Source organism: Triturus cristatus, chromosome 7, assembly GCF_964204655.1.
Source record: "Triturus cristatus chromosome 7, aTriCri1.1, whole genome shotgun sequence".
NCBI classification, from domain to species: domain Eukaryota; kingdom Metazoa; phylum Chordata; class Amphibia; order Caudata; family Salamandridae; genus Triturus; species Triturus cristatus.
The window spans coordinates 932934272-932958382 of NC_140590.1; the positions used below are offsets into that span (position 1 = coordinate 932934272).

Consider the following 24111-nt stretch of genomic DNA (forward strand, 5'->3'; position numbering starts at 1 on the left):
CTCCTGTGTTCGGGGTCTTCCTCTACCCACCGTTGGACATTCATGTCGGTCAAGGCCACCTTAACCTCCTCAAGAAAATCCTGGGACATGAGTAGTGCAATGGTTTCATCCGGAAAGACAGTGCTGGGTAGTATAGAGAGGGTTTCTGTAGTTTATTCCTTCAGGTGTTCTGAAGGTTCATCCTTTCTTGACAGGGCGTCAGCCTTACCGTTCTGGAGACCAGGCTTATACTTAATGATAGTCGTAGTCAGAAAAGAAAAGAGACCAGCGGAGTTGTCGTGGTGTCAGAGCCTTGGCGGTTTTGAGGAATAATAAATTTGGATGGTCCGTATAGATCTCAACGGTGTGGTGAGCTCCTAGGAGGTAATGCCTCCATTCCTCGCAGGCCCTTTTGATTGCTAAGAGCTCTTTGTCTGAAATAGAATAGTTCGCCTCGCAGGGGGTGAGTTTTTTGGAATAGAAGGCAACAGGGTGGAGCTGCCCGGTGGTAGGATGCCGTTGCGATAACACCCCTCCTAGGGCATATTGGGAGGCATCTGTTTCAAGGATGAAGGGCAGGCGAGAATCCGGATGACGCAAGATGGGCGCGTGGGTGAACCGTTGCTTTAGTTCCTCAAATGCTTGGTCAGCCTCTTCGTTCCACAAGAATGGGACATTCTTTCGCAAGAGACGGGTTATGGGGTGTATTACCTTGGAAAAGTCTTTGATGAACCGTCGGTAATAGTTGGCGAAACCTAGGAAGCTCTGCACAGATTTTACGTTTAGAGGTGCCCTCCATTGTGTTCTCCAAAACGTGGTTCTCCTCTGCTTTTATCCCCCTTTCTTTCCTGTAGCCTATGGTATAATTGAACGGTTAGCTCAATTAGCTCTTCGCACGTCTGCGGGAGCTGTACAACTTGGGAAAGAACGTCCTTTAGTTCTCCCCGTAGTACCTGATAGAACAATGAGGCGCGCTTCTCTCGTGGCCAGGTTGTTTCTACCAGGAGCCGGTTAAAGGTAGTTATATACGTGAGGAGGTCCTGCGACCCTTGCCGTAGAGTAATCAGTTCTCGATCTAAAGAAAGCATGTGGGTTTTCCTGTTGAATAGTTTCCTCAGTTCCCCACAGAAGTCCTGGAAATTGTGAAGCACGGGGTCGTTTCGTTCCATCAATGGAATGGTTCAGTTTGAAGCATTGCCTCCCATAAAGGACATCATAAAGGACGTCTTGGAGGCGTCATCCTGGAATACAGCACAGGAAATGGAGTCGGCTTTGATGTAAGAAAGTTTAAAAAAATTTCGGATCTCCATAGAAACGTTCTGGGGGGCTAAGGGTATACCGGGGTTCTGTATGACATGGACCGTAGGGATGGAGCCTGCAGCGGGAGAGGAGGCTGATGGGGTGGAAAACAAACTGGTGCCCTTGGGCCCTTCCCCCAGGGATGATATGGGTGGAGGTAAGGTCCAGTCCTTAATATAAGAGCCCCTCCCTGTGGTTGAGGGTGCACTGGTTCTGGAGAGCCCCGCTACCTCCCTACGTAGGGTTCCCATTTCGTGCCTAAGCTCCTGGGTCTCTCTAGGGGAGGTCTGTACTTCCTGCTGGAGAGCAGTAATGCTCTCCAGCAGCGTGGACATGTCCGCCGCGGTGTCCATCGCTCAGGCCGGCAATCTCCTTGGGCTTGACAATCTGTTGTGACGTCAGCGGCTACAATAGGAAAGAATGCCACTAACCTCGGAAAAACACCGTCGGGAGCGATGGAGCGTGGAATACCCCCCCTCGACCCTGAGGCGCAGACCCCCGCAGCATGATGGAAACACCACTGCGCGAGAAAGCCCCCCGGGGAAAAGGGAAGTGGAGAAAATAATAAAGCGCTGCTGGACAGGGAGGTGCCTCTAGTTCTGCGTCTAATGTCGGGGTCGGTGCAGATGCAGATGCAGAAGGAACTCCCCGAGTATAACTATAGAGGAGATACAAACAAAAAGTGTTGTGAGTTAATGCTCCCTACACCCACTCCTTTCATACACACCATGCTACGTCTCCCCACTATGTTCAACAGATACTCACAGGGGAGTGTAGCAGCAAGCGCAGGGAAGCTCTGAGGGACTGAGGGGGTGCTTCTGTCTCAGGAAGCAGGTCCTCCGCCTGGTCGAGTCCTTCAAGGACAGGTAATGTCAAAGTCAGGATTGGGCACACTCACACCCCAATGCTGTTGCTCCACAGCATGGGTGTAACAAACGACAGGAATAGCGCTGTGCTTTCTAAACAGAATAAAAGAGTACCTGGGTGAGGCGCTTCCGCGCGTTTCTTGGCACGTACGGGATTTCACCGCTCAGGTCCCTTCAAACTACACGGAGTACCTAGTTGTGCGCTCCTTCGTTCTGCTCCCTCAAAGGTCCAGAAACTCCGACTCCCGTAGTCCCACAAAAGGAAATGTCATTGTTCCGTGACTCTTGCTTTCAGGCTCTAGAATCCTCTGGCGTCGATCCCGCGGGGAATACCATCCGCGATCTGCTCCGGAACTGGATTGTCAAGCCCTGATCCCTGAAAGAGGGAAGGGCTTTATTGTGTCAATTCCGGCGGCGAAGCCGGGAACTACTTCCGGGCCGCCGGCCTTTGCATGCCGGGAATTGTAGTGCCGGGTGTTGGCGGACTCCCTGGTCTCCCCTTACGCGCCATGCATTCCATACAGCGCGCTGGATCTGAGAGGCGCCTGGGGGGCTTCGTGTCGTGCGCGCCGCGCCCTGGCCTTGGTAAGTGCAAATCACGACACCGGGGATACATCAGTGGTTTGGTAGGATCCAAGGTCTGGGCTACTTGCCAAGCATTCTGTAGGGTGGGGTCATTACTCTGAGTGTATTAGAAGTTCTTGTCTACAAGCCAGGGGGTTGGGGTGACAAGGGCTTGGTATGAGACTTTTCTGAAATTGTCCTCCCCTCTTCCCGTTTTGGGGGACTGTAGAGTGGTGACAAAGAGGTCGAAAAACCCGGGATTGTCTGTCCCTATTATAATGTCCTCAGGTAGGTCACCTAATACTCCCACCCTCGCCCTGTACGGGGGTCCTTGCTCAGTTTGGAGGGTTACTAGCACCACCGGATATGGTTTAATGTCCCCATGTACACACCGTATGTGCACGACAGAGTCCGTTTCTATTTGATCCTTGTCGACCAGATATGCCTGTACTACCGACTGTCGACATCCCGAGTCTAATAGTGCCTTAACCCACTGTCCATTTAATTGCACACTCACGTAAAATGCACTTCCCAACTCAGCGATGTAGAAGACTGTCTTTGGAGTATACCTGACGTCCATGGGCTCCTCCTGGGGCATTTTGTGGCGTCACAAACGTGCGATGCGCCCCCACTTCCCACAATCGAAACATTGAGGACCCCTCTGCATTGGAATGTCTACTTTGTGGGGTCTGAATCGCTAAAGTTCGTGGGTGGGTTTTGATGGTATCCTTTTCTCCTTTTTTCCTGGTACAGGGCGGTGGGCTCTTTCTGTCTCCCCCGTATACCCTCAAAGTTAAGCACGGGAGAAGGTTGTTACCATTTCTACTGCTTCATCGGTGGTGAGGTGCGTATGATGTCGCAGCCACCTCTGAGTGTTAAACGGAAGGGCCTCCAGAAACTGTTCGAGATAAATTAGGTCCATTATCTCTTCTTTATTATTTTGCATAGCTTTTAACCACTTGTCTGCAGCGGCCTTAGGACGAAAGAAAAGGGTCTTGGGGTTCTCTCCTGTTATGCCTTTTTCCTTGCGGAATTGTACGCAGTATGCCTCGGCATCCAACCCAAGATGGTCTAAGATGATTGTCTTGATTTCGGTATACAGAGTGTTGCCGCTAGCATTTGCCACTTGGTAGGCTGCCTGTGCTTCGCCTGTGAGGAGAGGAGCCAGGAAGATGGGCCATTTCTCATCCTCCCCTGTGACATATTTCTGCAATGAGACTCCTGGGGGACCCGAAGTGCTACTTCTTACTTCTCTTGTCCTATAGGTCCCCTGCTCCTCTGAGATTTTATGTAGCCCTTCTAGTTGACCTGTTATGCTTTCCTTGATTAAGTCCCTGTCGGCCTGGACTGAGGTAATTTGTTGCTGGACTGCCCATTCAAGTTTCTCTTGGCTTGCCATGATGTGTTGTATTAATGCCTCCATTATAACAATTCTAATTGAATGGTGTCCGCATTCTCCAACACTTGTGAGCGGCATAAAAAAGAGAGGTCCACAACCACTGGTATTTGAGGAGCTTGGTTTATTTTATAGTTGCACCGAATTGGTAGAGTCAGGGTTTACGAGGTAATAATACGTCTTATCCCTGTAGATGTGGGTTCGTCGCCTCTGGCTTTGCGGCGTTTGGGGTATTCCGAGCTGGATCCTGGAGCTTCCGGGTCCCCTCGAAAGAATAAACAAAGATACCCAGTTGGTAAAGGGTTCTGGTTACTTTCACCGTTACCACAAGGAAAAGGGAGTGAGGAGACACCCGGTGTTTTTAAAGAAACACAACAAAAAAGTTGTCGTTTCTTATGGAAGTGCACATGAACACGGAAAGCGGTCTAGAGGGTCAGGCACGTGGGGAGACTTTGGCAGGGGTTCATTGACCTTCTCCCACCTCCCAGCCCAACCCGCAAACCTTGCACGTACCTGCGAGAGCCATGCTCCTCCTGGAGCGTGGCTGGGTGAAGCGTGAGGACGTTGGCCTCCTGGCTTCTCCTGGCTTCTCCTGGGCTTCTGACTGCTCGTCCTCGTTGGTCAGCATGAATATCCTGGCGTCTTCCCTCGTTCCTCCGCTCTCCAACACAGGGGCTCTGCTTTCAGCATCGGCTCTCTCCTGCCGTCTTCCGGAGTCCGTTCTCTCTGCTACACACTCTCCCTTTTCATTGGGAGTGGGGCCGATGACATGTAACCCGGAGGCGGGATCCTCTGAACGCTGTTCCCATTTAAAGGGACCCTGGCTGAAGACGGGTGTGTATATTTCCTGACTTGGATCCGATGCTGTAAACTAATCCGAGGAGTCCCCTGGCTGTGGAAAGAGGAGAGGACCCCCATTGTCAGGAACATGCCACCACTCCTTGGGGGCGCTAGAGGGCGCCGAGCACGATGGCCGCACCTGTGTGAGGCTCTTGCGGTTCGGGCAGACATCCAGCCACAATCCTTGCCATCCTGGCACATTAATATACCACAAGGGGCCCCCCTGCATGGGGAAGACTTGGCGTTGCTTCAGAGAGGACAAAGACGGGTTCCCATACCTGTATATGTGGCCGTTCTGAGAGTCACCTTCTGCGCCCGCGCTGGCCAAGATGGCGGCCTGGTGGAGTGCCTGAGGCGGCCTGGTGAAGGCGGACGATTTGGCGACAGATACCGAGGCCGCTGCGGAGGGGGAGCTATCGAAGATAGTGCCATACCCGCGTGACGAGCGGCGGAGAGCTGACCCCCTTGCAGCCCTTCTGCAGGATCCGAGCAGTCTCCAACCTACAGCGTGTGACTCTTGCGGGCCGCTGGATGCGGAGGCGGCTGGCTGCAGCGGAGAGAGCAGGCTAATGAACACTGAACGCGCCTGACCGGTGCAGCGGAGCTGAGCAGATCCAAGGTAGGAGCGCTGGCCGAGGAGCCTGCCGCTGCTGGGGCCGGGCTGGTGGGGCGGACACTGACAGCGCGGGCTCGTCTGCTGCGCCCTAACCCCGCTGAGGGTCGCCCTACCTGGCTGCTTGCCCTTGTTGGTATTCCGATCGCCCCCCACCTCGCCGCCTCCACCGTATCTGGCCAGTGAGGAGGTACGGAGGCTTCGGCCGGTTGCTGCGGCGGAGCGGGGGTCTGGGTGTGTGGCCCACGACTGGGGCCTACTGGCGTGCTGTCGCCACTGCGGGCCTCCCATCGGCAGTGTTGCGGCCTGACTATCTGTGCTTCAGCGCCGGGTCTGGCCTGCGCCCTTGTCTCCCGGCGCTGCTGCAGACCAGCAACAGGTCTGGACTGTGGGACAGGAGCCCTCCCAGCGAGTGCAGAAACCAACGCTATCTCCCCCTGAAACGGCCTGCGATCTCGTGCCTGGTCGCGGGTACAATGTTGTGTATAGCTCCCTCCTGCCCTTCGTCTGGGAGGTCTCTGGCGAGGCTGGGCTACCCCGGAACAACTGGGGTCCCTGGTGTGGATCATCGACGTAGGAAGAGGCCTGCAGGTTTGTGTTTCCACGTGGGGCGGCCCTGGAGGCAGAGAGTGTCTTCTTCAGCTGGACAGGACTGCTATCGTTCTTGTTTACTCTTCCTGCAAAAGAACTAACTTTAGCAATTATACTTTTCAATTTCTAGTCATATTCTAAGCCCAAAAGAATCATTACCTGTCCTAACTTGGTGGCTAACTTTTCTCTTGTGAGTTGGCTTCCTTAATGTATCTGCAACTCAGCTGTTCTCTCAGTAGGATGGGTACTAGATAGACATACAGGTTCTAGGTTAGCTTGGTGACTTAAGTCTCTCTCTATAAACACAATCTTTTAATATCCTACTCTTTCTATTACCTTGTACACTCCCTGTGATATCATTAACCTTTCTGTTTCTTATCTTTCAGCTGTCGACTCTCAGGTTGTTTGGCAAAGATTCAGGATTTCATTTAATAGATGGAAGTCTTCGCCGCTGTTGGTAATTATCTTTATACATATATATATATATATATACATAACTACACATACTTGTAGATTCTTTAAGATTGAATTGTCTCTTTGAACTGTCTCTTTATCTTGAATATAGTTCTCTATTCATTCAATGGTAATCAGTGCTGGTCTATGATTCACTTTAATTTACCAGTCGTGGAATTTCTCAGTCTCTGTAACTATTCTCTTTAATATTGTCGTCGAAATTTCTCAGTGTGAGATTAGCAAAGCCAATGTCACAAAAATTGCCCGTTGCTCCAGAGTCAATCATTACTGAGATATTTTTCAAACTGGTACCACCGAACTCTATGGAACTTGCGACAATTAAATGAGGAGTCGAAGATTGCAATGTATTAGCAACCAACTGGGAATCTGGAGTTGACTTTTCTTTTGCTCCCACCAGAGCAACTCCTCTTACTGGTGGAGCCTGTCTTTTACTAGAGCATTGTTCTTAGGTTTCTTGGAACATTCCTTCACGAAGTGCCCGGAATCTCCACAGTACATACATAGCTTGCTCAATCGTCTCCTCTCTCGTTCCTCCCTAGATAAAGGTCCACGCACAGAGCTGATCTGCCTGGGTTCCTCTTCTGAAGGTGTTTCCTTGATCTTAGAGTTATCTGGTTTGAGTCGGTCGAAGTGGGGAGGGAAATATATGACCTCCTTCTGACGCTCACTCTTTCTCTCATTATGGCGCTGGTCAATTTGCAAAACTAGATCAATTAATTCTGAAACATCAGTTGGTCGCTTAGGAATCTGTGCCAGACCATCCTTTATCTCATCCCTAAGACCCCGATAAAAAGTTGAAGCTCTCTTAGCCTCGGGCCAATTGGTCTCTACAATTAACTTATTAAATTGCGCCAAGTATGCAACCAAATCTCTATTTCCCTGTTTTAAATCCAACAGTTCGTTTTCCGTTGTTTGTGAAACAGCCCTTCTGTCGAATATCCGCAAAAATTCTTTTTTAAACTCATCAAAATTATACAGAATTTGGTCGTTGTTATTTACTAATAGCATCGACCACTCGGCAGCATCTCCACTCAGGTAGGACAACATGAACACCACCTTTGACTGATCTTTCTTAAAAATAATTGTTCTGCAAAGAAAATGTAAAGAGCATTGAGTAAGGAAAATCTACGCCTTGTGAGGGTCCCCACTAAACCTTTCAGGAGCTGCCAGAGGAATGGTGGGAGATATAGCATTTATGACCTGCGTGGTTAATTCTGCCGCCGAGGGAGCTGGTGCAAAATACTGGGATTTGTTTTCCTTAAATCCAGAAGCTGAATTGACTGATAACTCTTCTACCCTTTGTCTCAAGAACTGTGTTTCCTGACTGGACTTTCTAACGTCCTCTCTAAGTGATTTATTCTCTAACATTGCCTCACTCAGTTGTGTCTGAATCCCGTCTAGCACTGTTGCTAGGGCCTTAACATCTAATCCTTCGGCCATCCTGCTCAGGCGGAAGTATTTTGGAAATGGCACTTCAATCTGTCAAGTACCTGTCTCAGAACCTGAAGCTTCCGCAGGAGCCGATGACTGTTCCACGATTCCCCAACTCTGTTACCTGAGCTGTATATATAAATATATACAAATACCCTGGCAGCCGGAGGGGAAAAGGGGATTGGGAAGAAAAGAGAAACATCACGTCTTCTTCAGCTGGACAGGACTGCTATCGTTCTTGTTTACTCTTCCTGCAAAAGAACTAACTTTAGCAATTATACTTTTCAATTTCTAGTCATATTCTAAGCCCAAAAGATTCATTACCTGTCCTAACTTGGTGGCTAACTTTTCTCTTGTGAGTTGGCTTCCTTAATGTATCTGCAACTCAGCTGTTCTCTCAGTAGGATGGGTACTAGATAGACATACAGGTTCTAGGTTAGCTTGGTGACTTAAGTCTCTCTCTATAAACACAATCTTTTAATATCCTACTCTTTCTATTACCTTGTACACTCCCTGTGATATCATTAACCTTTCTGTTTCTTATCTTTCAGCTGTCGACTCTCAGGTTGTTTGGCAAAGATTCAGGATTTCATTTAATAGATGGAAGTCTTCGCCACTGTTGGTAAGTATCTTTATACATATATATATATATATATATATATATATATATATATATATATATATATACATAACTACACATACTTGTAGATTCTTTAAGATTGAATTGTCTCTTTGAACTGTCTATTTATCTTGAATATAGTTCTCTATTCATTCAATGGTAATCAGTGCTGGTCTATGATTAAGTTTAATTTACCAGTCGTGGAATTTCTCAGTCTCTGTAACTATTCTCTTTAATATTGTCGTCGAAATTTCTCAGTCTCTGTAACAATTCTCTTGTCAATTAACTGTATGTGCGCTGACAAGAAACTCATGTACTAAGCCTCTTGCTTCCAAAGAACTGGCGCCCTACTAGCGCACAGATAGTAGTTGCTTCAGCTTCCTTGCTACACCAGGAGGAAACTATAATAAACTCAGATGAGAAAACTCACTTACCGCAGCCGCGGAAGCAGTCTTGCTATCCCAAAACTTGGATACTCACTACCAAAAAGGCTTTCTCAGAACGAAAACGCTGCAATGTGGAAATGCAACCGTTTCCTGAATCTCCTCAGTTGAAGTGCGCAGTTTGCCGCGAGTGGAGTCGCGAGCACAGCTGCGCTAAGAAAGGGGGTAAAACACTAGACCGGCAACCTAACAGAACATTGCCGGCGGCCATCTTGAATTTCCGCTATGAATGAATCAGTCGTCCCTTAACCAGATGGGAAGACCAACGGTTAGGTAAGTACTTAATCGATCTGTAATTACTGACACCGTGTACCTTGCAATTCACTGGAAGAAACTTTAGGCAAATTGGTGGCTTACGCTGACCAGTCCTGACAGTACCCCCCACCAAAACTCCTCCCTCACCCTCCTTGGCTTATTAGGGTGCCTCCTGTGAAATTCTCTAATCAATCGTTGAGCTCGCAAATGGTCTTTAGGTTCCCAACTTCTCTCTTCTGGGCCAAAACCTATCCAGTCCACAAGATAGAACAACTTGCCTTTCTTAATCTTAGAGTCTACAATTCGCTTAATCTCAAACTCTTCTTCTGACTACATTTGAATCGGTATTGGAGAACTCTTCATTCTCAAGTTGGGTGGACTCTTCCTTAGTAAGGAGACATGAAAAACTGAGTGGAATCTAAGCTTACGAGGAAGTCGGATCTTGACACTAACCGGATTTATCATCTTCTCTACTTGGAAAGGACCAATGTATCTTGGTTGAAACTTCCTGTTTTCCTTTAAGCGCAGATTTCGTGTAGAAACCCAAACCTCCTCCCCAGGTTCATAAATAGGACTAGACCGCCTTTTCTTGTTAGCTTGCTTCTTGTAAGAAACCTTGGCCTTAATTAAATTGTCTGTAGCTTGTCGATAGGCCCTTTGTAGATTCTGTACTACTTCTTCTACAGCTGGAACATCACTTTCTTGTCTTCCTACGAATGTGTTGGGATGTCTACCAGTGTTTAAATAGAATGGAGTGTAACCTGTAGAAGAATGCTTTGCATTATTATAAGCAAACTCCGCTGCCCAAATTATATCTGGCCACTCCCCTTCATTATCCATAAGGAACAATCGCAAGTACTGCTCCAGTTCCTGATTAACTCTTTCCGTTTGACCATCAGTCTCGGGATGGAAACTGGAAGACAAACGAGAGTCAACGTCCAATCTTTTTAAGAATGATCTCCAGAAATGAGAGATTAATTGGGGGCCCCGTTCAGAAATTACCACCCTGGGAATTCCATGTGACTAGACTACATGTTGTGTGAACAGGGATACTAAATGAGTAGCATTAGGAATTGTCTTTAAGGGGATGAAATTACTCATCTTGGTGAAATGGTCCACCACCACCCAAATGACGGAATAGCCCTGACTAGAAGGTAATTCTACAATGAAGTCCATGGAGACTGTGTGCCAAGGATAAGGAGCTGTGGGAACTGGTAGTAGAGAACCTTGTAGAGCCATTCTAACAGCCTTTCCCTTTAAACACTTTTCACAAGAGGCTACATATTGCCCCACCTGAGCTTCCATGGACGGCCACCAAAATTCACGTTGAACCAATTCCAGCGTCTTCTTCACTCCCTTGTGTCCAGCCAGCAAATCATCATGAAAATGTTGAATAACCACGGTTTGTAGATCAACATCGGGAATAAAAAGCTTTCCTTTAAAATATGGTCGGCCATTCTTTAGTTCTCTATTTCCAGCTTGTTTGACCCAATCTGCAAGATTAAAGGAGGCTAGAACTTGATTTAACTGCTCTTCAAACTCCGGAAACATGATAACTCCAATTATCTTTTCCTTAGGAATTATCAGTTCTTTTTCCAAAATCGGGAAGTCTTCTCCTGTATCCAAACGCGATAAAGCATCGGCCATTCCATTAGAGGAACCTGGTTTGTAGGTTAACACAAAATTATAATCTGCAAAAAATAATGACAAACGCAACTGTCTGGGAGTCAGGGTTCGAGCAGATTTTAAAAACTGGAGATTCCGACGGTCAGTGAATACAGTAACCTCATGTCGAGCACCCAACAGGTAATGCCTCCACTCCTGAAAAGTATCCTTGACTGCCAATAACTCCTTATCGGCAATGGAGTAGTTCAACTCAGCGGGAGTTAGCTTTCGAGACCGGTAAGCAACTGGATGAAACTGACCAGTAGACCTGTCCCTCTGAGATAAAATTCCTCCTATCGCCAAATTAGAAGCATCGGCTTCAACAAAGAAAGGCTCCTCGGGGTTGGGATGCATAAGCACTGGCGCGGAGGTGAAGACTTTCTTTAATCTACAAAAGGCTTCTTCTGTTTCGGCAGTCCCATCAAACTTAGCCCCTTTCTTTAACAGACGAGTGAGCGGAGATACTTTCTCAGAGAAATTTTCAGTGAATCGTCTGTAGAAGTTGGCAAAACCGATGAAACTCTGCACTTGTTTCACATTTCGGGGAGTTGGCCAATCCCTGATTGACCTAATCTTGGCCTCATCCATCGAAACTCCATCAGGGCAAAGCACAAAACCTAAAAATTCCACTTGACTAGAATTGAACACACACTTCTCCAATTTCACAAAAAGTTGGTGTTCCAATAGAGTCTTCAAGATGGTTCGCACACGTTGAATGTGCTCTTTCATGTTTTCCGAAAAAATGAGAATGTCATCTATATAGACGACTGCAAAACGATCCAAATATTCTCTCAAAACGTTATTTACAAAATGCTGGAAGGCCGCAGGAGCATTGCATAATCCAAAGGGCATGACCTGATATTCAAAAAGGCCCAATCTAGTCCGAAAGGCGGTTTTCCACTCATCGCCTTCCGCCGTTCGCACAAGATGATAAGCCCCCCTTAGATCCAGCTTTGTATATACACGTGCTCTCTTGACCTGGTCCAATAACTCAGAAATTAATGGCAATGGATATCTATTCTTTTTGGTTACAGAATTTAACACTCGGTAGTCAATGCACGTTCTCAGACTTCCATCCTTCTTGGGAATGAAAAAAAGTGGAGAAGATACTGGTGACTGAGAAGGACGAATAAAGCCATTTGCTAGATACAAATCTAGATACTCCTTGAGATGTTGATTCTCTTTTTCTGAGAGAGCGTAGATGCGACTGCATGGCAAGGAAGCTCCAGGTTCCAATTCCATTTTGCAATCGTAATCTCGATGCGGAGGCAATTTATTGGCCCCCTTTTCATCAAACACTGCTGCCAAATTCAAGTTTTCATCTGGAATCTCTTGTGTTTCTGTTATGCAAATCATCTTGGCTTGACTAGCCAAATATCGAGGTGGTGAAGCAGATGAAGATTCGGAACTCAAATTGTGACAATGACCCTTACAGTACTCAGAATCCATTTCAATAGTTCTTTTGGCCCAATCAATCCTAGGATTGTGTTCTGTAAGCCACGGTAACCCCAAAATGAACTGGAATTGGGGTTCGTCAATGAGATTAAATTTCAAAATGCTCACATGACTACCTGGCCCAGTTAATCTAATCTCCTCCGTATCATGTACTATGAGGCCAGAGGATAAGTTGGTACCATCTACTACACGAACTGCTTCAGGTCTTTCTTTCTTGACAAAGGCTATTCCCAACAGATTAGCAAAGCCAATGTCACAAAAATTGCCCGTTGCTCCAGAGTCAATCATTACTGAGATATTTTTCAAACTGGTACCACCGAACTCTATGGAACTTGCGACAATTAAATGAGGAGTCGAAGATTGCAATGTATTAGCAACCAACTGGGAATCTGGAGTTGACTTTTCTTTTGCTCCCACCAGAGCAACTCCTCTTACTGGTGGAGCCTGTCTTTTACTAGAGCATTGTTCTTAGGTTTCTTGGAACATTCCTTCACGAAGTGCCCGGAATCTCCACAGTACATACATAGCTTGCTCAATCGTCTCCTCTCTCGTTCCTCCCTAGATAAATGTCCACGCACAGAACTGATCTCCCTGGGTTCCTCTTCTGAAGGTGTTTCCTTGATCTTAGAGTTATCTGGTTTGATTCGGTCGAAGCTGGGAGGGAAATTTATGACCTCCTTCTGACGCTCACTCTTTCTCTCATTCTGGCACTGGTCAATTTGCAAATCTAGATCAATTAATTCTGAAACATCAGTTGGTCGCTTAGGAATCTGTGCCAGACCATCCTTTATCTCATCCCTAAGACCCCGATAAAAAGTTGAAGCTCTCTTAGCCTCGGGCCAATTGGTCTCTACAGTTAACTTATTAAATTGCGCCAAGTATGCAACCAAATCTCTATTTCCCTGTTTTAAATCCAACAGTTCATTTTCCGTTGTTTGTGAAACAGCTCTTCTGTCGAATATCCGCAAAAACTCTTTTTTAAACTTGTCAAAATTATACAGAATTGGGTCGTTGTTATTTACTAATAGCATCGACCAAGCGGCAGCATCTCCACTCAGGTAGGACAACATGAACACCACCTTTGACTGATCTTTCTTAAAAATAATTGGTCTACAAAGAAAATGTAAAGAGCATTGAGTAAGGAAAATCTACGCCTTGTGAGGGTCCCCACTAAACCTTTCAGGAGCTGCCAGAGGAATGGTGGGAGATATAGCATGTATGACCTGCGTGGTTAATTCTGCCGCCGAGGGAGCTGGTGCAAAATACTGGGATTTGTTTTCCTTAAATCCAGAAGCTGAATTGACTGATAACTCTTCTACCCTTTGTCTCAAGAACTGTGTTTCCTGACTGGACTTTCTAACGTCCTCTCTAAGTGATTTATTCTCTAACATTGCCTCACTCAGTTGTGTCTGAATCCCGTCTAGCACTGTTGCTAGGGCCTTAACATCTAATTCTTCGGCCATCCTGCTCAGGCGGAAGTATTTTGGAAATGGCACTTCAATCTGTCAAGTACCTGTCTCAGAACCTGAAGCTTCCGCAGGAGCCGATGACTGTTCCACGATTCCCCAACTCTGTTACCTGAGCTGTATATATAAATATATACAAATACCCTGGCAGCCGGAGGGGAAAAGGGGATTGGGAAGAAAAGAGAAACATCACGTCTTCTTCAGCTGGACAGGACTGCTATTGTTCTTGTTTACTCTTCCTGCAAAAGAACTAACTTTAGCAAATATACTTTTCAATTTCTAGTCATATTCTAAGCCCAAAAGAATCATTACCTGTCCTAACTTGGTGGCTAACTTTTCTCTTGTGAGTTGGCTTCCTTAATGTATCTGCAACTCAGCTGTTCTCTCAGTAGGATGGGTACTAGATAGACATTCAGGTTCTAGGTTAGCTTGGTGACTTAAGTCTCTCTCTATAAACACAATCTTTTAATATCCTACTCTTTCTATTACCTTGTACACTCCCTTTAATATCATTAACCTTTCTGTTTCTTATCTTTCAGCTGTCGACTCTCAGGTTGTTTGGCAAAGATTCAGGATTTCATTTAATAGATGGAAGTCTTCGCCGCTGTTGGTAAGTATCTTTATACATATATATATATATATATATACATAACTACACATACTTGTAGATTCTTTAAGATTGAATTGTCTCTTTGAACTGTCTCTTTATCTTGAATATAGTTCTCTATTCATTCAATGGTAATCAGTGCTGGTCTATGATTCACTTTAATTTATCAGTCGTAGAATTTCTCAGTCTCTGTAACTATTCTCTTTAATATTGTCGTCGAAATTTCTCAGTCTCTGTAACAATTCTCTTGTCAATTAACTGTATGTGCGCTGACAAGAAACTCATGTACTAAGCCTCTTGCTTCCAAAGAACTGGCGCCCTACTAGCGCACAGATAGTAGTTGCTTCAGCTTCCTTGCTACACCAGGAGGAAACTATAATAAACTCTGATGAGAAAACTCACTTACCGCAGCCGCGGAAGCAGTCTTGCTATCCTAAAACTTGGATTCTCACTACCAAAAAGGCTTTCTCTGAACGAAAACGCCGCAATGTGGAAATGCGACCGTTTCCTGAATCTCCTCAGTTGAAGTGCGCAGTTTGCCGCGAGTGGAGTCGCGAGCCAAGCTGCGCTAAGAAAGGGGGTAAAACACTAGACCGGCAACCTAACAGAACATTGCCGGCGGCCATCTTGAATTTCCGCTACGAATGAATCAGTCGTCCCTTAAACAGATGGGAAGACCAACGGTTAGGTAAGTACTTAATCGATCTGTAATTACTGACACCGTGTACCTTGCAATTCACTGGAAGAAACTTTAGGCAAATTGGTGGCTTACGCTGACCAGTCCTGACAATGGACTCCATGTCGGCCAGGATGGATGGGCTGAAGTGCAGAGTGGATAAACATGACGCCTGACCGAAGCGGAGAGAAGCGTTTCGGACCTGGAAGACACTTCTAATGCAGCCTCCGCCCATACACTCGAAATGGACAAAGTTTTGAAGGTGATAGCTGCTAAAAACGAGGAGTTGGAATCACGGTCCAGGAGGAACAACCTCTGCATTTTGGGCGTACCGAAATCAACAGCCACTAGCCGTATGGCGGAATATGTGGAGCACCTGCTTATCGCGTTCTTTGACAGAGGGGAGTTCTCGGAGGTGTTTGTGGTGGAGAGGGCGCACCGGTCTCTTGCGAGCCGGCCCCCCCCGGAACTCCCCCACGTAACATCATAGCCAGAATACTGAACTATCGTGATCGAGATACGGCACTGCGGCTATCCAGGGAAAAAGGACGCCTTGCGCACACAGGGACAGAGATCACCATATATCCGGACTTCACCATGGCTGTGCAGGAACAACGGCGCAAATTTCTCCAGGTGAAAAAGAAACTGCATCATCTTAATATCCCATAGGCCATGTTATTCCCGGCTCGCCTGAAGGTGACTTCGAAGGGAAACAACATTTTTTCACCAACCCACAACACGCTCAAGACTTCATCAAAACACTGCCCAAGCCACCCGTGAAACGTCGCTCCCCGACGCGGCGAGATGAGACCAGCAGGAGCGCGTCTGACATCGAATAAGGGATCCCACAGCCCTGGGCTCCTGAACTCTCAGAATGAAGAGCCGGTCTCATCGGACACCTCCTCCGCCTCCTTGCTAGGCTCGCTGGGCTTACTTCCATTACGGAAGCCACTCGCAAATCTTTCCTACTGGCGGGTCACATCTCAGCCCAAAGAACCATACAGACTTCCGCAGGAGCACGGACTGCAGGACCCGACATGAGACTCTACACTCGGCGCAGGCGTTGGGGCTCTAGCGCTGGCATTGGGACACTGCGCTGCCCTTTGCATATTGCTTTCGCATGCTACATTGGGGCACTCAGGCCTAAGGAATCAATCACTCTTTGTGCCATAATGGACCTAAGATAATATGCCCGAACACCTTCGCGCACCGCGAGGAACACCTGGTTTCCCTCTGGCTGCCGCCCATCAGGTGAACCCTATTGCTTGATCTTGAGTCACTTGTTATCGATGTTATCCCATTATCCCCTGTTGGGACTGGGACTTACGGGACAGCTCGGGAGGGGGAGGGTAACAGCACAGCAGGTTGGGATTGCTGTTGTGGGAGGGACCCATAATAGGGTACTATGTCGCTTACTGTTATGGGACTGTTACAGCTCTACTTGCTACCCCATTACTGCATGACCACATCCACTCTGACCTACACCGAAATCCCCCACTATCTAGATGACGGAGCCCTGCCCCAAGACATTCCAATATAACTTTCTGACCTGGAATGTGCGCGGTCTGGGTAACCCCCGGAAGAGACGACATATCCTCGCCTACTTAGATCGGCATAATGTCCACTGTGCAATGCAGCAGGAAACCCACTTGTCCCCTAGTACACCCCCAGGATTTGCAGCGCGCTGGGCCAATCATAGTGGCTTCTCGTGTTACTCCTCATACTCACGTGGCACCACCATTCTAGTGAAGCGGGCATTCCCTTATACCCCCATTGGAGCATACGCGAATCCACAAGGTAGATACAACATAATGTGGGGGGGACTATTTGAACAGTCCATTACTATGGTGTCGTGCTATGGGCCTAATTCGGATGACCCGGAGTTTTTTCGGGTGCTATGGGGGAAAATACAAGATATAGATACCACACACACTATGGGGAGGCGATTTTAATGTTACTCTTAACCCCGGACTAGACAGATCGCACCCGCACCTACATCACTACACAGCTGCGCAACTGGTCTTTCAAACCCTGGTAGACGAGCATGGCCTTACGGACCCATGGAGAACTCGACACCCACTGCTGCGCCAGTGCTCCTGCTATTCCTCAGCTCACGCTTCCTGGTCACGCATAGACTATTGGCTGATGGACAGGGGCCTTGCGGCGTGGGCCTCGCAAGCGTCGTACCTGCCTCACACGTACTCGGACCACTCCCCTGTGTTGCTGACTCTCACTCCACCTCAAGAAGGGTCCCCATACCTTTCCTGGCGTCTTAACCCACAATCGCTATTAGATCCGGTCTTTAAGGCTGAACTCAAGCAAGAGATTTCGGACTTCTTCCTTCGCAACGCCGGTTCTGTCTCTCAGTACTCGACCCTATGGGAGGCTTTTAAAGTGACTATGAGGGGCATATGCATGGCAAAGAGTGGGGGGATGTTGAGGGATATTCGGAACACGCTCCACAGGTTAGAAATAGATATAAAGCGTACTGAGTCCAAGATCTAGACTACACCCTCTCCGACATTGCAGGCGAATCTGCACATACTACTCACTGAGTATCAAGAAACTGCTGAACGGGAATGTAAATTCAGGGTGAAGTATTATACGGCCCGTAAATATGGTGAGGGGGAGAGACCGGGGCGGGCACTGGCATCCTCCATCGGGCCTCCGCATTTCACCAACACCGTCTTAGAAATAAAAGATGCAGATGGTCTCACACATAGAAACTCGGCAGAGATACTTGCTGCATTTAAACAATTCTACAAAGCACTCTACACTACCCAACGCCAGTCCCCAGCGGACTTTGAATCATTTTTCGAGGACACTGCCATAGCCTGGTTGGGCAATGGCCAGAGAGAGTACCTCCTGGCGCACCACGAAGACGCTGAGATTATCTACATCATTACGCAATTAACATCTGGTAAGGCCCTGGGGCCAGATGGCCTACCGGATGAATTTTATAAATCGTATCAACACTTACTCATTCCCATACTGTGGCATGTGTTCGAGGAAGCCCGAGAAACTGTCATCTTACCCTGTACAATGCGGGAGACACTCATCATTTCCATACCTAAACCTGGTAAAGACCCCACGCGCCTAGACTCCTATAGGCCACTTTCCCTTATAAACGTAGAAGCCAAAATCCTAGCCAAGTTAGTTGCAAATCGTATTAGGCCCCTGATGCCGGTCTTAGTCCTCCCCGATCAATCTGGGTTTATCCCACACATAAGCACCGCTCACAACTTGCGCACTTTGTTTGCACTGCTCCATGACATGAATTCTGAAGAAGACGTGGCTGCCGTTTTCCTAGATGCCACCAAGGCATTTGATTCCCTGGAATGGGATTACTTGTCCTTTGTCTTGGTGCGTACGGGCTTTCCCCCCCCCCCCTTTTTGGCATGGATCAACTTACTCTATACAGGACTCCGTGCGACCGTGATGATTAATGGCCTGCGCTCGTCTTCCTTCCCGTTGGCGAGGGGCACCAGGCAGGGCTGTCCCCTCTCCCCTGTGCTCTTTGCCCTGGCCATAGAACCCCTCGCTGCAAAAATAGGACAACACTATAGAGAGCATGCCGTCATTTACCCGGTGAGGCAGATACTCATCTCACTGTAGGCTGATGATCTCTCTCTCTACTTGTGCCGTCCAGGTGTCAGCTTGAACCCCATATTACGCCTCTTCATTTTGTTCGGGCAATTATCAGGAGTCAATTTAAATTGGAACAAATCGCACATATTCCCCCTTACTGAGTCCACTAAGGGGTTTGTACCTGACTATCCCCTTAAGTGGTGTGAGAGCACCCTCACATACCTTGGAGTCACTATTTCTCGAGATCGCGAGGCGCTCATGAGAGAAAATTATGGGCGGGTGTTAGATTCCATTACTGATAAAATTACACGATGGATTGCGATGCCCCTCTCCATGGCTAGCAGAGCAGCCATAATCAAGATGGTCATACTACCTAAGCTCCTTTACTTATTAATTAACATTCTGTATGCCCCTAGCCGTCACTTTTTCTCCGCCATCAAGACACAACTCATTCGCTTATTGTGGGGTGGGAAACAGGCCAGGTTGAAATGGGACATAATCACGCGCCGCTTTTGGGTGGGAGGCTTCTCTGTGCCGGACATTGAGTTATATTATAGCTGTGCTCAGGCACACTACGCTGCCTACTGGATGAAACCTCCCCCCTTCATGCCCCACTTGGCGATAGAAGATGGCTACATGACGCCCACCCCCAGTGCCGCATATCTTAGCACCCCTGAAGTGCCCAGACATATCGCGAACACCACCGTCCAATGCACCGTCAGCGCATGGCACGATTTAGCCAAGGCAACCCACTGCACTATACTGTATTCCCCGCTCCTGCCTCTCCCTGGACGGCAGGACCTCCCGGTTACGCAGGAGGGGGGATGCAGACAGCTTCTCAGAAGACTTACTCTCCACACCTGGGGACAGCTGTATGCCAACGGGAAGTTCCGCTCTAGTGATGAATTTTTTGGAACTGTCAACCCCACCTCCCTAGACCGCTTTTACTATATCAGGCTCTGACAGTGTGTGAAGGCTGCCATGCCTGCCTTTCCTCACGAACCCCCGGTGATGCCCGCGCTGCATGCTCTACTTCAGCAGGACACCCCGGAGCACGTGCTCTCACTCCTATACCGCAGTGTCCAAACTAACAGGGAATACGTCCCGCCACTGGCCCATAGTCGCTGGGAGGACAAGCTAGGCCATCCCATCACGGAAAAACAGTGGCTCTACTGCTGTAGGCAGACGGGTGAGATATCTGCTAGCAGCAGGCTCAGAATTATACATTCCAAGTTTGTTCATCGCCTATATTATACGCCAGCGCGGATGTACAGACTGAAGCTCCGAGATAATGATCGCTGCGTCAGATGTGGGGAGGAGGGGGCGGACTTTAGACATTTAGCCTGGGACTGCCCTTCCATACAGCGCTACTGGGCTGAGGTCTTAACTGCGCTAGACCTTATGACAGGTATGCATGTTCCTGCAGACCCCCTTACTGCCCTGCTCGGACACACGGAACCCCTGGCTGCCAAAATGCGCAGATACACCTCGTTGGCGCTACTGCTCGCCAAGCGTAGACTTGCTTGGAGATGGGGCAGAGGGAGGGCGTCGAAGTTTAAGGACTGGATCCGCGGCCTTACCTACTGTCAAGAACAGCTGCAGGCCTATGCGGATCTCCAGCCCCCTTCTTCTCACCCAAAAGACATATGGGGGCCCCTACAGACCTATTTGCTGGAACATGCTGCTGACACGGACACTGCCACGACTACATTGGAATGACCAGCGGTATCCCCAACCAACACCTCTGACCCGGGCCTGCACATGTAACACACTGGAGGGTACGGGGCATTATGGACCAATATTGCAGGGTATAGGTCACTGCATTCCGTCAGCATAGGAACAATTCGCTACACTATGCTTACAAGTAGAGCCGGTGGTTACTCATGTTCTTGATGTTTATTAATGCTTGAAATTACATGCATCAGATACTGTTCCTGGTGATACAGCTGAATGTCCTCTTGACGCGGCTGGCCCGGAAGGGTTGTAGGCAGCTTGCTGTGTAATCTCCTCCCCCTAGTAACTCACTATATGCACAGTAGCAATGTTGCACTGCCGGCCCGATTGGGGTTGTAGGCAAGATGCTGAGCTGTACACTACTGATATATCTTTAATAAAAACCAAAAAAAAAAATAATGCCACAACTCCTTTGCCCTCACAGTAGGGATGGGATCCCTGTGACAGCCTAATATACATATTTTCCTCACTTTCATCCTCCTGGACCTGTCAGCCACTTTTGATACCGTCTCCCATCATACACTGATCAACAGACTCCACCACATCGGAATCCAGGCACACGCCTTTAGATGGATCGTATCATTTCTCTCCGGAAGAACCCAGAGGATCCGTCTCTCTCCGTTCACATCAGAGCCCAAGAAAATCATCTGCAGAGTCCACCAAGGATCGTTCCCTCAGTCACACCCTCTTCAACACCCACATGACTCCCCTGGCACACATCATCAGATCAAATGGACTCTACATCATCTACGCCAATGACACCCAGCTCATCATCTCGCTAACCGAAGAACCCTCAACCACCAGAGCCAACTAACACACTTGCATTCTGAACGTCGCCGAATGGATGAAGACAACTGTCTCAAACTCAACACGAACAAGTCAGAAGTCCTTAACTTAGGTAACAACACCTCTGCCTGGAGCGACGCATGGTAACCCATGGATCTCAGCCCACCACCGGCCCCAACAGACCCAGCTCAAAACAGGTCAACGCAGTCTCATCCTCCTGCTTCCACACCCCTCGCATGTTACGCAAAATCTTCAGGTGGCTCCCAGTCAACACTAGGAGGCTCCTAAAGAGACTTCAGACAATACAAAACAGCTACAAGACTCATTCTTGACCTCCCCAGAAGGACTCACATCTCACCCCACCTCAGGAAACTACACTGGCCCCCGATACAGAAGAGATGCCAGTTCAAGATGCTGACCCACACATACAAGGCCGTACACAACAAAGGACCAGCATTCCTTAACAAATGCCTGACCTTTCACCAACTGACCAGACAGCTTCGATCTGCCCCCCTCTTCGTCACAGGCACCCCTGGTCTGCCGAACCAACAGAGTAGGATGATCTTTTTTGCACCTGGTAGCCAGGACATGGAGCTACCGTCCCCTGCACCTCAGGACCGCCCCTTTCGTTCCAGCAATTCAGGAAAGAACCCAAGACCTAGATGTTAGAATGAAAATGCACCATGCATCAGCCAAACCTCTCCTGCTCCTCAAGACCCTCACGGATGAGTTGCTGCGCTCTATTAATGTTTGATTGATTGATTGACAGAAATGAATGGAATTTGGAGGAATCAACATACTTCTTCCCACCCGTAGGGTGTCTGTAAGGTAATAGAAATGTAGTTTTGGTTTGGGCAAATGGTTTACTTTCCAAGTTGAATCCGACAGACTGCCAGCTGTTATGCAAGTCCGGCCTGGGCTTATGTTTTCACTTGTCACCTCAGTCGTGCACCCTTAATTGCATTAAAACCATTGCTGACACTTTATCTTACAGGCCCTACTATAAATTAGGGACTCACAGTTAAGTTAATTTTGCCAACTTTATTTAAACCAATTGGGCCATCCTTGTACATGCCAACTAGGCCACATTTCAGGCCTAGCGCCAAATCTATACTTACCATTTATGGGTTAGCTCAACCAGTACTGAAGCCCAAAATAAACATTTAATATACAAGCCCTAATTACTGCGAAGTTGTTGGTACTGCCATCTATACCTCTTACGTAGGCCAAATTCTAGATCTAGGTCAGCAAGGGATTTAAAAGAATTATTTTTTGGTACAAGTTGGCCTATCATCAAAATCTGGTGCTTCCTCAAAGACTCCCACTTAACCATTCTATTCCGTATCCTAATGCAAGCAGTATTTCATAGGTGTCTGTGCATAGATCCACCCCAACTCCCTAAGTGCAAGTCTACATGTTCTCATCATTTACTCAATGGTCGGGTTATCCACTCGTCCCACCCTGTCCTTAGTGCAGTGAAACATGTTGAGTGTAGGGTTTCTTAGCAAAATCAAAGCCTCCAAATGTCTCCTCATAGAAGGATCCATTTCCCCCTCCGACCGGAATGCCATCTGCGACAGGTGATTGGCCCTATAATAAAAAAGCATTCAGGAGACGGAGGCTCCTGCCTCTGTGTGACCATGCAATTTAGTCATCGGGATGCTAGGCTTAGTTATCCCTCATACAAATTGTTTACTCATTCTGTCAATACCCGCCAATAAAGATTTAGGAACTGTAAGTGGTAGGATATACAGGACGTAATTAAACGTTGTGCAATGGTCATTTCAATAATGGTGCATGCCCGAAATGAATAAGTGGCGCTTTGAGTATTTGGAAAAATTTGCTTTCAAGGACGCTATTAGTGGATGTAAATGGCATTTGCCACGGCCCTATTGATACATATCCGAAGAAATTAGAGTCCTTTCATTATCCAGGACATAGAGAGTCATTGGAGACAGTCTTTGAAAGTTGTCAATCAGATGGGCATCGCCTCGCATTTCCACCAGTTGATAGTCTATCCGGAAATCAAATGATCAATTATCAAATTTGCAACACCAGAGGAGTATGCTAGCATGTCGCCCCCATTCTTATATAATGAATTCAACTTTGTCAATCATGTGGTGATATATTTCTGTGAGTGTACTCTCCTGAGCCTGTGGTCCTCATAGTGTATCATCCTGCCATGTCAAGTAGTGTGCAGCTCCCTCTATTCATAAAAGATGGCCCGCTTAGTTCCTACTCTTGTGTACACTCAATAGCATGTATCAGTTATGAGCAAAACCAAAACCATAATGATATGGTCAAACATCATTGCACAATGGATCATTTGGTGGTGGGTGTTGACGACTCTTCCTGAAGTTCTTTTAGGGGGGCTCTCGATTTGTCTCTGCCATGTTCCAGCGACAGGGCATCAATAACTCTGCCTAGCCCCTCCCTGTCTGAGTGTTTATGCAATGGTAGGCGATTGGGCTCTTGCTGCATTGAGGATTTAGAAGTTCGGAGGGCTCACAAAATCAGACTCCGTAATGTACCCTGCCAGTCAGACTCCCCGAAGACCATAATAGCCTGTTTGACACGAAATCAAATTGCCAAAATAAAGCGAGGCCCGTTTACGTCTCACGGATATACTATGTATATCTCCACGGATTTCCAAATCTGTGACCTTCTACTGTAATCTGGCCATATCTGTACCCCAATCAAGCTGCTGACCAAAGACCTGATCTATTTCATTCATCCTTTTATTAGTGTTCTCTACGCGTTGTTG

At 47.6% G+C, this 24111-nt stretch overlaps 1 protein-coding gene across 1 annotated transcript in view; it reads left to right on the forward strand.

Moving 5' to 3' along the window:
- Positions 1–24111, forward strand: part of LOC146810862 (uncharacterized) — a 300207-nt gene that overhangs the window by 269413 nt on the left and 6683 nt on the right. Inside the window, exons 3-4 of the mRNA XM_085615008.1 lie at positions 6535–6605; positions 14496–14566. Of these exons, the coding sequence (XP_085471134.1) occupies positions 6535–6605; positions 14496–14566 (142 nt within the window). The remainder of the gene's footprint in view (positions 1–6534; positions 6606–14495; positions 14567–24111) is intronic.